This window comes from Prorops nasuta, unplaced genomic scaffold (assembly GCF_024137725.1).
Source record: "Prorops nasuta isolate Cenicafe-Biocafe unplaced genomic scaffold, Cenicafe_Pnas_1.2 PNAS00053, whole genome shotgun sequence".
NCBI classification, from domain to species: Eukaryota; Metazoa; Arthropoda; class Insecta; order Hymenoptera; family Bethylidae; genus Prorops; species Prorops nasuta.
In genome coordinates this window covers 166,591-179,716 of record NW_027116850.1, presented here as the reverse complement: position 1 = coordinate 179,716, position 13,126 = coordinate 166,591, and the positions used below count along the sequence as shown (strand labels likewise).

The following is a 13,126-nucleotide window of genomic DNA, read 5'->3' as shown; positions in this document are numbered from 1 at the left end:
AAAGTTTCTACAAGGCAATCATCGATGGTATCTCTTCTCGGCATTGATTGGCACTGCCACTCTGGAATACCTATATGTTTAATTACTCAGTTTTATGAGGGTAAGTTAGTTTAAGCAGTTGTCTGCTAATTTCTTATACATATGTTGTTGGGGGGAGAAACAGCATGAATTTCCAGTGTAACAGTGGCAAAACAAATAGCGACCAGTCTCGAAACAATCGCTTTCCACTGGTTCTTCAATGCACACTGATTTCATGCGTGCTCTAATCCATAGTATATAACAAAAATATTTATATAAATATACGTTCTTGTAACGTGTAAAGTGCTATTATATACATATATAACGAATAGAAACTATTGAATTACATATATGTGTGTTATTAATATAAAAAATTGAGAGTTATATAAAGTACATAGATGATTCGCATTTAAAAGCCAAAAGAATGTAAATTAAGTTATTAAAATAAATTGACATTTGTATATTTCTGTAAATAATGAAATGAGATTACGAGTTTTTTCTGCAGATGATTTTGAGATGAAGCATATGGTATTGCAAAAGTCTTTGGTAAAAAATGTCACTTAATGGATACATCGATGCGCTGATAGCGTTCCAACTATTGCTTTGGAGACTGGATGGCATTCTCGTACAAAAGTTGTTTCACCTTTAAATTAGAATAACGATTGACAATGGCTCTATTGGTGTTTTTCAAAAGCAAAAGTCTTTTTTTTTTTCTTCTTTTTTTTGGTTTACTTACTTCCGGTCTTTGATCTCGATACGAAAAGTAGTCGGGTACTTTGCAGTCGCGTTTAATATTCTGAAATTTAGAATGTGTGAGACTGGAGGAGACTGTTGGCTGGTCAGCCGAGCGCTGTTTCGTCTAGAACGTAATTGAAAAGATGATGTGACGAAAAGCCATCTATGTACGATATCGATCAAACTCATTATTGGACAGCTTTTTATGATTTGCAATAGATTGATTGTACCGAGGATGAAGGTAAGAGGTTCGATGAAAGGTGGTGTTCGTCGCAATAATGAAATTGATCGTGAAAACTTTTCGAATAAAAATGTAATTACTTGGTCAGCCCATTTAAGCTCTCTTCTAGGATATCTCTTGATAACTTGTTCGAATTTTTCTAGACTGTCGGACTTTTTCACGAGTTCTCCTGACGAGCATGGCTTTGTTGCATCGGCAGTTCTCTCCTTCATTGGGAGCTGCGGGGAGGTTTCTCGAGGAGATCCCGAGGACTTGGGGCGATCTTTAACATGTTTGCAAGCAGATCCCCGTCTTCCTTGACGTTCCCCGATACAAGGCTCGCCAATCGTTGGATCTAGATCGAGCTTGCTCTCTTCCTGTTCCTTCAACTTCTCCACTTCTGCATTCACGTCATCCTTCAACAAACCTTCCTTCAAGAAGTAATTGCGAATGTTCTGGTGTAACTCCTGTGGAAACTTGTCAGTATTCGCCTCTATGTAACGATAGACGAAAAGATCGGCTCCGGTTATCTTAAAATAATGATTGAACACGTTGATAGTGGCTCCTATAAAGAAATCCTGAGCAGTGTAGTAATTTGGGTCTTCCCGAACACTGCCAGGTTTGGGAACCAGCATGGAAGCTAAGAAGCAACCTTCCATTCGACCCGAGTTGCGTTTTGGAACTTCGATGATGGTTATCGTACCGTCGCTCAAATGATATTCCAATATGAAATCTCGGTCTTTGTCTTCAGGATGTACGGCATCCATTTGCATGGAATATCGCATCTTCTTTGAAGCGTTCACCAGTTGTCTTATCACGTTCTTCTTGGGCCTTTTAGGTTTGAATGACAAGCAACTGGCGTAGGAATCCTCCGGGGAGCCAAAGCCTGTGTGAGGTGGTGGGACGTATTTAGACCTCGGGAACTGCCTCTTTTCCGGCAGAGGTACTTTCTTGGATTGCTCAATGCCCAACATTTCCGAGTAATATTTTCGCGTGAAAGTATCGCAGTCGTGGAGAAGAAAGTTGCGACCAAACACCGAGATTGTCTCTCCTATCTGAAAAATATTTCGTAAGAATCGTGTGTGTGTGTGTGTGTGTGTGTGTGGGGGGGGGGGAGGGTTATACGAGAAGGGGTCTTAAGATTTGTTATATAGAAATCAATGGAACGAAGAAATTACCAAGAGATCCTTCGGTGCGTAATACTCTACTACCTCGGAATCTCCACGCTCCATGTAAATGGCTGGATAATTCGAAGGAAGGTTTTTCCAGTCTTTCGGCACTTTAGTCTTTTTCAGTAACATGGATACCGGGTCTTTTCCGTCGTTTGGTTTGCGGATTTCCCGAATGGCTATTGTATCGTCTGTCAGAAAATACCTAATTTGATAAAGATCCTCGCCGGAACTAGCGTCGAATGATAAAATCATCCTATCGAATTCCAGAAATCTTCGTCTGGAATCATCGATCACTGTTGTAGTCTTTGCGGGTACCTTATTTGCCATCTTCCGACTGACACTGTGAGGATCGAGCGGTTGCTCCTCCGCGTCGTTAACGTCTATCCCTTGGCTCGTTAAGTATTCCCTCGTAAACGAATCGCAATTAGTGATACGATAGACAATGCCATAGATACCTAAAATATTTCATCGATATGGAGTAAAAAAACGGGAGAGAATATGCATATGTAAATGAGATTAATAGGGAAAACGTACATACGTCTATTCCAATATTAAGATCTTTCCAACTATAGTGATCCCCGTTTTGATTCTTTTCAACTTTACCGCGAGTCACTAATTTCTTCTGCGGGAATCCGGGACAATCACCGGACGCTCTGACGCTAATTGTGTCGTCCTCCAGGAAGTAAGTTATTTTCACTTGGCGAATCGTAAAATTTGCATCCGGACTATTTGGAACTGCTTGACGGAAGAATCCTTGGAAGCTGAGGCACTTGTCAGCGTAAAGTACGTAATGCGGAACGAAGCTTTGATGCAAACTCGACTTTTTTGGGCCATAAGTTAGTGCAGGGTCGTATCTATAGATTTATTTAACGAGATGGCGAATGAGGTCTCTCAAAATTGTCAGACAATCATTTAAGTTGTATAATAAAAAATTAGTAATTTTCCTCTCTTTTAATTTTCTTACCTATCGTGATCGATATCTTTTATATATTTACCAGATGCTGCATCAATTGGTCTACCCCCGATGCCAATCTGAGAATCTCGCATCACCCGATAACCATTCGAGAAATCACACCTATGCCCAACTTTATACTCTTGTATCTTCCATGGGAAAATTACAACGAAATATCAATTATGTATACTATTTATCAAGACTGCTTAAAAAAACTCACTTGAGGATTTTGAAAAGTGTATCCAGGAATTAATGGCAAGCTTTCCATGTTACCCTTGATGTTTCCCTAATATTCAGTGAAATTAAAGTAGTAAAGATTAGAGGGTGAAACAGTCAAGTAAAGCAAAGCTTTACCAAACTGAATGCATTGAAACTATTGAAACTTGAAAGGCATGACATGCTATAATTATAAGTGTTTTGTTTGTCGTCGTCCCTATAACAACATGCTACTATTGATCCAATAGAAAATGAGCTTATGAGCACAATATTTTTATTTATTTCCAAATCCAGTAAAATTTTTAATTCACTTATAAAGTTTTAGGAGAGTCGCGTTTATATTTAAGATTTTATTTATTCTATAATTACAAAGGATATAAAGAATCAATAATGAAACGTTTGTTAGGTCTGTAAGTACGTGACCTTATGTAAATTTATTAAAAAAATAATTATAATATGAATAATTAACATACATATCGAGAGACAAATTTGAGTGTTTCACTGCTTTTCTTACATAAATAAATTAATTTCATTAATAAGATAATCGCAAGACAATTTACATTATTATATTACATGACAAATTATTAAATAGGAAAAAATTAATATAGTAATCGAGACCTATTATTTATTCGTTCACACGACGATATGTGAATTAAGATTATATCTTTTGGCATTAAAAATTGTCTTGATACAAATATGCTTAAGAGCATCGTCGGGTCACGCTGCTGAAGCCCTAGTACGTAAAAGGATGTATATAAGTAATATAAATTCTAATATTGATTAGTAATTTATTTCAGCATAATTTATTGACAACAGCAGTGCTGGATGGTATTTGCTAAATACGGACGTCTTTATCTTTTAATCATAATGCAATTAATTCTCTGAAGATAGCCATGAAACCTGCGGACAAGCAAGCTGCTACCGGTACGGTTATTAACCAGGCAAAAGCAATATTACGAAATAATTTCCATGATACTCCCTCGCCACCTCGCGAAGCCCATCCTACGCAAACTACTGATCCTACTTTGCAATGGGTTGTCGATACAGGTAATCCAGCCTTACTTGCTAATAGAACTGTAACCGCTGCTCCTACCTGTTACAAATAATTTTCCCCATTCACTCACATGAATTAATGAAAAGCATTAACACGAACGTACCTCTATTGTAAAGCCTGTGGTTGGAGTGATTCTTGCCAAGTCCTTACCCAGAGTTTGAATAACTCTTCTTCCCCATACCCAGAGGCCAGCAGATATACCAAGTCCCCCATATAATAATATTAATAAAGGTGTATCTGCCTCTTGTTTGGCAGAACCCTCAGCGTACACCGCCCACAATGCTATAAGTGGCCCTATAGCATTACTAACATCATTACCACCATGTGCAAAACTACCGAAGGTCGCGGTTAGCACTTGCAAAAAGGAAAAGAGCCTTGATATTTCTACTGGTTCGTCGTCCTTGTCATCACCCTCCATCTGGTCTGCTTCTGGACCAGCTGCCATCAACAATGGGCTTGCACTGGTGTTATTACGTAGCTTGGGAGTTTCTTCAGCCATAGTACCATTTCCACTTGCCTGTGCCTCAGAAATTACTGATAACACTGTTGTATCTTTTCTATTATTACTTGCATTATACTCTATCGCTGTCTCTTCATTAGAGCCTTCTAGGACCTTCATTCTTTGCCATGGTACAACAAATACGTACACTATGGTAGCTGTTGAAATGCCTACTGTTAATGAAATCAATAGGCTACCCCACCATGGTAATCTGTCCAGCATTAGAACTGCAGATATATGAAATTTTACTTAATAATGTTATTAACGTGTACTTCCGACACTAGTAAAAATTATTCTACTTACGCTTAGGTCCATCATGAGCAATAGACATGACATTAATAGCCACTGTCAGACCATATGCTATAGGGAGGCTGAACAGTCCTCTCTCTAAAGGTGCATTCGAATGAAGTATAAAAGTTTTTAAGCTCCAGAAAATAATACTCGATACCATGCCACTAAGAATTGGACTTGCAAACCAGGAAATTGCTATATTGAGAAGGGTAATCCATCTTACCTATTGAAAAATTTAGCAACATCAAGATTTTAGCTTTCCAAGTAAGCAAATTAAGGAAAAGAAAACTTTACATACCCCTGCAGTACCTCTGCAGACTAGTGAAAACCCAACAGTAGCACCAACAATGGAATGCGTACCAGATATAGGAAGTCGAAGTGCTGTCGCCAGTAACAACCAGATGCCAGACCCAGCTAAACTACATAGTGCACCCAACATTAACTCTTTCTCATGACCTTCATAAAGCGAGACATCTAGTATGCCTTTTCGCATTGTATCAGAAACCTAAGATAGTGAAAATAATTAAAACAATGTATACAGGATTTCATAGTTTTTCATATCTGACATCTGTTAAAATAATTACCTTATATCCAATGAGTACAGCACCAGCAATTTCAAAAATGGTTGCAAGTACACAGGCCTTAAAGATAGTGAGGACTCCAGCTCCGACACTTGTACCAAAACTATTGGCAACATCGTTAGCTCCAATTCCAAATGCAAGCACGAATGCTACAATAAATCCAACCACCACTATCCAGATTAGACTTTCATCGTATGGTATACTCATTTTTAAGTTTTTTCTTTTAAAAATATGTCTACTTCAAAGATTCATGCTTCTCTTCTCCGTACAATTGTGGCAAATTAAAAAAGTGGTATACTTTCTTTCATACTGTTTTCATGTATTACACAGTATGATAATAATTAAACATGTGACACTTCTTTGAAGAAAGATATTTCTATTATATTCTATAGTTTATAGTGAAATCTTCATAAATACGTGTTCATCAGAATATATTTATCTATATTTATATGGTAAAATAATAAATTTTAATATATATGTATATCTATATCATTTTTCTTCTTCCTTTCACCATCAATTTTATATTTATAGTTTTGTACACAAAGTAGAGGTAGTGTTTTGGTGCAGCACCTGATTTAACTAATGTCATGACTTTTGTTACTTATTAAAAAAAGCCACTTTCCCTATTCCAATCGCAAATAAGATTATTGAGTAACACTTCTTAAAACTGTGGTATTTTGACATGGATCATGATTGTGATGTTTAATTTCAGAATTATTTTTTATCAGCGTTTTCCTGGCATGGAAACACGCAAATTCCAGTGATCTCCACATCTGCAATGACAGAACAAATTGTAAACTTGCATTCTTTCGAGTTTAAAGTGAGATAGAAATTAAACATTTCAATGTAGTATATTTTTTTCATATCTCTTGTTGCAATTACCTCGATCAACGCGAGAGAGGCGTTACATAAACGCTCATAAGGGTAGTTTACTTCTCGGAATGAGTCACTTGCCACTAAATATCAAATCTTACATCATATATATATGTACAGTATACCAATACCAATACCACAACCTTCCGTACGGTTATCCTAATTTTTCTCTTTTTCTGCAAGCTCCTCTTTCCTCAAAAACTACAAAACGTTTCGACCGGTATTTCATTTATACCTTATCATCAAATAAAGGGAAAATTATGCCGGATTTGTAAAACCTCTTAATAAATTTTCTTCAAGTGATTCTAGCAAACGCAATCACCATACCCGCAAGATATGTTATATAAACCCGAAAGATTATTTCAACAGAATTTCGAAAATTTAACGGATCACATATATGTTTTCGTACAACAATGACATTATACACGTATATTTTATTACATGTATTGAATAAGAGGATGTAATGAAATAAATAATAGAACTCTTTACGGTTACTCTTAGAATTGGCGTAGCCGCATAGGACGACTTAAGAATGGATTTTAGCAGAATGTATAGATGACAGTTTTAAAAAATTTATATGCTTGTAAATGAGATAACATTGATAAAAACGCTAAATAAGTTTGATTTGCGAGGTACGATCAGGCATTTATAAGAATACTTGCGATGGAACAGTGAAAACGTTTCGACTTACCTTAGAACAAAACATTCTCTTTCAGATTTTTGTAATTGTTTAACTTTATTCCTTCCACACAACTATAGGCGTACAAATTCAAAGATAGAGACGACCTTTGGTGATAATTGAACTGTAAAAGTGTCGTTTACAAAAGGAAAGTTAACTGCACACTTGTACGAAGCTACTAAACTACACCTAAGTCCGTTTTTCGTGAATCTCCAGCTATCGGACATACCGCTTATGTCCTTCTATAGGGGTAAGATATTGATCCAAAACTTACGCGCGAAACGTACATATAGAAATGGGGTACAAATCTTATCTGTCTTCCTGCCAAACTAAATTTTTAACTGCTTTGGTTATTTGCCAAACCTTATTTTACGTTTTTATAATTTTGTACTTTTAATAAAAAATAATATAATTTTGCAGCAAAAATCGATAAACTACATTTTTAATCGAATGCCCATGAAGCCGGCTAAATTCACACGTGTATATACTGAGCTCCTTGTAAATTTAGTAAACAACATTGAAACAATTAAAAGATTTTAGCTAACAATAAATGCAGTCAATTATACAAAATACTCTAAACGATTGTCCTAACGCGATGTATCTAATTTTGTTATTGATTCGTCAGGAAGCATTGTATTTTCATAGTACTTTCACTTTAAATATAAAGTTTTTGTTAATTATATTTAAAAGTTAAATGTGAAGGGATTTGAGGATATATTTTGTTTTTAATGGCAAAATTTCTTAAATAATTCAGTAGCCTATTTATTGATTTTTATTTTACAATGTTTATTAAATAAACATATACATATATTTATATGTTTTTACAGATAACAGAGAAAAAATTAAAATACAATTTTTATACAAGTGACACTACTTTCCCTATGTTGCTCATTTATGGATCCCACGCTGCCTTTTCTGCCTCTTCTTTCTCAATCTCCTCGATTAAAGGTGTGAGATACAATACATCCTAAAGAAAATATGTTTTGTGTTATTATATTTATTAAAGTGGTGCACATCAAAAGGAATTAATCGTTCTTGAAGTTTCTAAATAGCATACATTTTCAAGCTTCGTCCACTGTTCTTCTGGTAAATATTTTTTCTGTGCATCTATTGTCATTGCTCGTACCAATCTAAAGTTACGCTCATCAATTGTATCTTGCGGTAAACGTCTTAGTGCTTCTTTTACATGAGGATGTCTATCTTCATGGAAAAAGTCATCCCTCCAAAGTCCTAGAAATATTCACATTGTATAAACAATTTATTGTATTATTATTAATAAGTATTAAATCTTGAAGTATAATTAAATCTTTGTAATACACAAAACTTTTACAAACCATATTTATGAAATCCTGATGCATAGTAGGCTTTCTCTAACCATACTAGAATAATAATAACAGAATATGAATAATTATGTAAGAATTTAAAAAACATTGTGACAAAACTTTTGAATGAAAATAATAGCTAGATTCAATGATGAAATAGAGCAAAAATTACCTTTTCTTGTATTTTTTCCAATCCAATCCATTACTTGGTAAACTATAGGATTTGAAAACGGCATTTTTTTAATTTTTAACTGTTTCTAGATGATTCTTTAATTACTTTTTGCTGTAACACTACATCGACGAGATCGACGTTCCCACGGTTCCTACTGTTCCAATATTCGTTCCAATTCTCAAAGGTTGTTCCAAGTGTTCCAATACGTTCTTTCTAGTGATGTAGTACATAGTGTGCAAAGTAAAGTGCACAGTAACAGTAACAAAAGAAACGTTCCAAAATGAAGCCAAAGGAAGTGTACATACATACATATTGTATTTTGTACTCGACATAGATCTATACTGATTGTAATTTGTAGATGACGAATCAATGACGATATCCTTATCTTTTTCAATGTTCGAAGCTTCCTGAAGTAGTGAAGCTTTTTAATTGTATACTAAAGAGAAAAAGAAAAAACAAACAAATTAAAACAACTATACCATTGTTAATTTCATAGTGCCATATTTATAAACCGAGTTTAAATAAGCTTAGCGCTATTTTCAGCTAAGGATCAACGTGTCTCAGTACTCTCAGTCCTAACATAACTTATTAATAATAGCAAAGCTGTTATGCTACATTCATGAATTTACTGCCAATACTTTGGGCATCTGTCTATCTCTGTTTACTACATACATGCTGTCCATTCTGATTGACAAAGGTAGAAGGAATGCTGCCATTATGGCGGTAAATTGACGAATGCAGCCAGTGGATAAACCGATTGGTCGAAATCTAGTGATAGAACTCTTTCGTTTTGGCAAGATTGCAGGAGACAGGAACGGACTACTTTTCGGACATTCTGCTTCGTTCTACGGTCAAGTAGTATAAAAGCATAAAAGGAACTACTTTATATCACTCATTCCTCAGTAAGAGTAGAGTTGTGTTCACGTGTGGTTGTGTCTCCTTTTCCACAAAATAGGTCACACAACCCACTTCCATTCGTGAAATAACTCTTTTACAAAAAAAAATCACAAAAAAAATATAAAACCTGTTAAAAAATCAAACAAAAAAATCGAAAAATCGTAGTTGAAAACCGCGCGAGACCTAAGTAAAGTGTGGAAAAAAATAGTAATCATTGTGTTGGAAAGAGCGACGTGGTCGAAGGGAGCCAAGCCATATTGAAGATAGGAAGAAATTCTAGTTGCCTGTGAAATCTGAATTTTTGGAAACTGCGACAAGTGGAAATATTGCAATCATGAATCCAGGAGCTCCGAATTATCCTATGGCCTCGCTCTACGTGGGTGATTTGCATGACGACATCACCGAAGCGTTGCTTTTCGAGAAGTTCTCATCGGCTGGTCCTGTTCTCTCGATACGCGTTTGCCGTGATGTCATTACCCGACGCTCCCTTGGTTACGCCTATGTTAATTTTCAGCAACCGGCTGATGGTCAGTATCATATTATCATGTGATTTATATAAATCCAAATTTGGCCATTTTTTACGCATTTCCATCTGCGCAACATGCGCCTTCACCATTTATTCTACCCGTCATGACACGTGCTCTTTATCGTTAAAACGTCCATATTGGATTTCGGCGAGGGGCGCCAAGCCAAATTATCGCCATGGCCACCGATGACCCTCGGCTCATTTTTCAACCTCTTTATCAAAAAATTTACCGAAATATCCTAAATTCTCCACTTTATTCTAGGATTATAGAAAATTTTCCTAACAAATACGTTATTTTTCTCCCACTTTACTGCCGTTTTAAATTTTCTATAACGGTCATTGAATAGTTACTGTACTTTCCCTTTTCCTCTCTAATTCCCCCCTCCCCCCCACCATTTGGAAAATGCACACTTGTGCACGTGATATTTTCTCATCTTTTTTTGTCAATTAATTTATTATCCATCATATTTGACTTATGTATTTTCTTGCAGCTGAACGTGCACTTGATACTATGAATTTCGATATGATGAAAGGGCGGCCTATTCGAATTATGTGGTCTCAACGAGATCCTTCTTTGAGAAAATCTGGCGTTGGTAATGTCTTCATAAAAAATTTGGATAAAAGCATAGACAATAAAGCAATGTATGACACATTTTCTGCTTTTGGTAACATATTGAGTTGTAAAGTCGCCCAAGATGAAACTGGTGAATCCAAAGGTTATGGGTTTGTTCACTTTGAAACTGAAGAAGCTGCAAATAAATCAATTGATAAAGTCAATGGCATGTTGTTGAATGGAAAGAAGGTAGGGTATAATTTTATCTCTGTACTATGGTTTGGTTCTTCATCACAGATCATACTGATTAATGTAACATAAGCTTGGTCAGAATTCAATAGCTCTCTACGCTTGCATTTATTTCCTCCAAAAAATATCAATATTTCTTGACAGTCTCAATTTGTTTCTTAGGTATATGTTGGTAAATTCATTCCACGCAAGGAGCGCGAAAAGGAACTGGGAGAGAAAGCCAAACTCTTTACTAATGTTTACGTGAAGAACTTTGGAGAAGATATGACGGATGAAAAATTGAAAGAAATGTTTGAAAAATATGGTGCCATCACTAGTCACAAAGTGATGAATAAGGATGATGGAAAATCTCGAGGATTTGGTTTTGTGGCATTTGAAGATCCGGATGCTGCAGAGCAAGCAGTAATGGAGTTAAATGGAAAAGAAGTTGCTGAGGGTAGATGCATGTATGTAGGCCGAGCCCAAAAGAAGGCTGAACGCCAACAAGAACTAAAGCGAAAATTCGAGCAAATGAAATTGGAGCGTTTGAATCGTTACCAAGGCGTTAATCTCTATGTGAAAAACTTAGACGATACAATTGATGATGAGCGTTTGCGCAAAGAATTCACGCCATTTGGTACAATTACTTCGGCAAAGGTAATGATGGAGGATGGTCGTAGCAAAGGATTTGGTTTCGTTTGCTTCACTGCCCCCGAAGAAGCTACGAAGGCCGTAACGGAGATGAACGGACGTATTATTGGATCAAAGCCACTGTACGTTGCCCTGGCTCAACGTAAAGAGGATCGTAAAGCACATCTTGCTTCCCAATACATGCAGCGTATGGCAAATATGCGTATGCAGCAAATGGGACATATCTTTCAACCAAGCAACACAGGAAACTTTTTCGTACCGTCTGTTCCACCTCCACAAAGATTCTATGGACCTGCTGCACAGCTCGCTCCGATGCGCTCCACACCTCGGTGGGCTGCACAATCCAACCAAGTGCGACCCAACGCTCAAGCTGGAAGCACCGGTTTTGCTACAATGCAAGGAGCTTTCAGAGCTACACCAAGGGCACCAACTGCTCAAGCAGGAGCCATGCGAAACACCATTTCTGCCAGACCAATTACCAGTAATAAAAATATTCTACTGACTAATTTTGAATCCCCTTTAATTTATTTTCCGCATAAATCTAGTTTAAAAAGTCTCAAATTTTCTTGTCAGAGTTTTATCAAGTCTAAGTTTCGTTCTGATAAAAGTGGATCGATTTTAATTAACATTACCTACTTAATGATAATAATTTTTCAGGCCAACAAGCTGTGGGAGGTGCAAATATGCAAGGTCGTTCCGTCGCAGGTGCCGCCGTGGGTGTCTCGCCACAAGCACGAGCATCGAACTACAAATACACATCAAATATGCGTAATCCTCCACAGCAGCTTGCAATTCCTACGCCAGCTGCTGTACAACAAGCTGTCCACATTCAAGGGCAAGAACCTTTGACAGCTACTATGCTAGCGGCTGCTCCACCACAGGAGCAAAAACAAATGCTAGGAGAACGGTTGTTCCCATTGATTCAATGCATGTATCCAAATCTTACTGGAAAAATTACTGGAATGTTACTCGAAATCGACAACTCCGAGTTATTGCATATGCTGGAGCACAGCGAGTCATTAAAAGCCAAGGTAGAGGAAGCAGTTGCTGTTCTCCAAGCTCATCAAGCCAAACAGGCAGTGGCTCCGAAAAAAGAGTAATTCTTTGAAGTCGATTCTCACGAATTTTCTTAAAATATTTTGTTTTTTTCCTTCATTCCCTGATTAATCGACGAATTTTCTTAAAAATTTCATTACACTAATTAATGGCTATATTTGATAATGGCAGGAGCAACTGTTAATTAATATGTTATTATCGATTGTGAGGCGACTTCCAAACTTTTATGAAAATAAATTTTCCTTTGAATGTACAAATTTTAATTAATCGACTCCTGTTCCAGTGTCTACTTAAGTTATTTGTCAAATGTGAAATAAACAAATAAAGTTTATGAATATTGATTTGTAATCTATAAATGGTGTGATTTTTTTAGACAAAATATTTTATCTTTTCTGCTCAATATTATTTACGTTGAATTAACTGGTTTAGAG

General features: G+C 36.4%; 5 protein-coding genes across 6 annotated transcripts; 1 reads left to right on the top strand and 4 right to left on the bottom strand.

Annotated features, from left to right (window-relative positions):
- Positions 1–4: 4 nt before the first annotated feature.
- Positions 5–3,496, bottom strand: LOC136784329 (EF-hand domain-containing protein 1-like). Its single transcript, XM_066744898.1, has 8 exons — positions 3,452–3,496; positions 3,318–3,383; positions 3,110–3,246; positions 2,680–2,999; positions 2,152–2,600; positions 1,075–2,028; positions 755–877; positions 5–661 (listed from the first exon to the last, which is right to left on the bottom strand). Exons 1-8 carry the CDS (start codon positions 3,494–3,496, stop codon positions 614–616), a joined length of 2,142 nt encoding a protein of 713 aa, XP_066600995.1. The 3' UTR covers positions 5–613.
- Positions 3,418–7,525, bottom strand: NaPi-III (Na[+]-dependent inorganic phosphate cotransporter type III). 2 transcript variants are annotated; one of them, XM_066745012.1, is made up of 7 exons: positions 7,303–7,525; positions 6,621–6,846; positions 5,742–6,511; positions 5,456–5,662; positions 5,170–5,380; positions 4,471–5,093; positions 3,418–4,406 (listed from the first exon to the last, which is right to left on the bottom strand). In XM_066745012.1, exons 3-7 carry the CDS (start codon positions 5,943–5,945, stop codon positions 4,176–4,178), a joined length of 1,476 nt encoding a protein of 491 aa, XP_066601109.1. In that variant the 5' UTR covers positions 5,946–6,511; positions 6,621–6,846; positions 7,303–7,525; the 3' UTR covers positions 3,418–4,175. The 2 variants fall into 2 exon arrangements, with proteins under 2 accessions (XP_066601109.1, XP_066601108.1); XM_066745011.1 differs by lacking the exon at positions 6,621–6,846.
- Positions 7,526–8,036: 511 nt separating this feature from the next.
- Positions 8,037–8,962, bottom strand: LOC136784382 (cytochrome b-c1 complex subunit 7-like). Its single transcript, XM_066744995.1, has 4 exons — positions 8,785–8,962; positions 8,625–8,669; positions 8,348–8,520; positions 8,037–8,257 (listed from the first exon to the last, which is right to left on the bottom strand). Exons 1-4 carry the CDS (start codon positions 8,846–8,848, stop codon positions 8,183–8,185), a joined length of 357 nt encoding a protein of 118 aa, XP_066601092.1. The 5' UTR covers positions 8,849–8,962; the 3' UTR covers positions 8,037–8,182.
- On the bottom strand, positions 8,904–9,443 carry LOC136784383 (uncharacterized). Its single transcript, XM_066744996.1, has 2 exons — positions 9,264–9,443; positions 8,904–9,191 (listed from the first exon to the last, which is right to left on the bottom strand). The coding sequence occupies exons 1-2, from the start codon at positions 9,276–9,278 to the stop codon at positions 8,904–8,906; spliced, it is 303 nt and encodes a 100-aa protein (XP_066601093.1). The 5' UTR covers positions 9,279–9,443.
- Positions 9,444–9,680: 237 nt separating this feature from the next.
- Positions 9,681–13,036, top strand: pAbp (poly(A) binding protein). The gene is made up of 4 exons (XM_066745082.1): positions 9,681–10,208; positions 10,699–11,009; positions 11,172–12,120; positions 12,297–13,036. The coding sequence occupies exons 1-4, from the start codon at positions 10,016–10,018 to the stop codon at positions 12,737–12,739; spliced, it is 1,896 nt and encodes a 631-aa protein (XP_066601179.1). The 5' UTR covers positions 9,681–10,015; the 3' UTR covers positions 12,740–13,036.
- The last annotated feature ends 90 nt before the right edge of the window (positions 13,037–13,126 follow it).

Excerpts from the sequence above, each read along its gene's own strand:
- LOC136784329 (XM_066744898.1), bottom strand. The coding sequence starts at position 3,496 with ATGTCATGCCTTTCAAGTTTCAATAGTTTCAATGCATTCAGTTTG. Across the intron at positions 3,247-3,317 it reads ACACTTTTCAAAATCCTCAA|ATACAAGAGTATAAAGTTGG; the intron begins GTGAGTTTTTTT and ends TTCCCATGGAAG. Across the intron at positions 3,000-3,109 it reads AAAGATATCGATCACGATAG|ATACGACCCTGCACTAACTT; the intron begins GTAAGAAAATTA and ends ATAAATCTATAG.
- LOC136784382 (XM_066744995.1), bottom strand. The coding sequence starts at position 8,848 with ATGCCGTTTTCAAATCCTATAGTTTACCAAGTAATGGATTGGATTGGA. Across the intron at positions 8,670-8,784 it reads TGGAAAAAATACAAGAAAAG|TATGGTTAGAGAAAGCCTAC; the intron begins GTAATTTTTGCT and ends TTATTATTCTAG. Across the intron at positions 8,258-8,347 it reads AGTGGACGAAGCTTGAAAAT|GATGTATTGTATCTCACACC; the intron begins GTATGCTATTTA and ends TATTTTCTTTAG.
- pAbp (XM_066745082.1), top strand. The coding sequence starts at position 10,016 with ATGAATCCAGGAGCTCCGAATTATCCTATGGCCTCGCTCTACGTGGGT. Across the intron at positions 10,209-10,698 it reads TTTTCAGCAACCGGCTGATG|CTGAACGTGCACTTGATACT; the intron begins GTCAGTATCATA and ends ATTTTCTTGCAG. Across the intron at positions 11,010-11,171 it reads TGTTGTTGAATGGAAAGAAG|GTATATGTTGGTAAATTCAT; the intron begins GTAGGGTATAAT and ends TTTGTTTCTTAG.
- NaPi-III (XM_066745012.1), bottom strand. The coding sequence starts at position 5,945 with ATGAGTATACCATACGATGAAAGTCTAATCTGGATAGTGGTGGTTGGA. Across the intron at positions 5,381-5,455 it reads TCTGCAGAGGTACTGCAGGG|GTAAGATGGATTACCCTTCT; the intron begins GTATGTAAAGTT and ends ATTTTTCAATAG. Across the intron at positions 4,407-4,470 it reads CCACAGGCTTTACAATAGAG|GTAGGAGCAGCGGTTACAGT; the intron begins GTACGTTCGTGT and ends TATTTGTAACAG.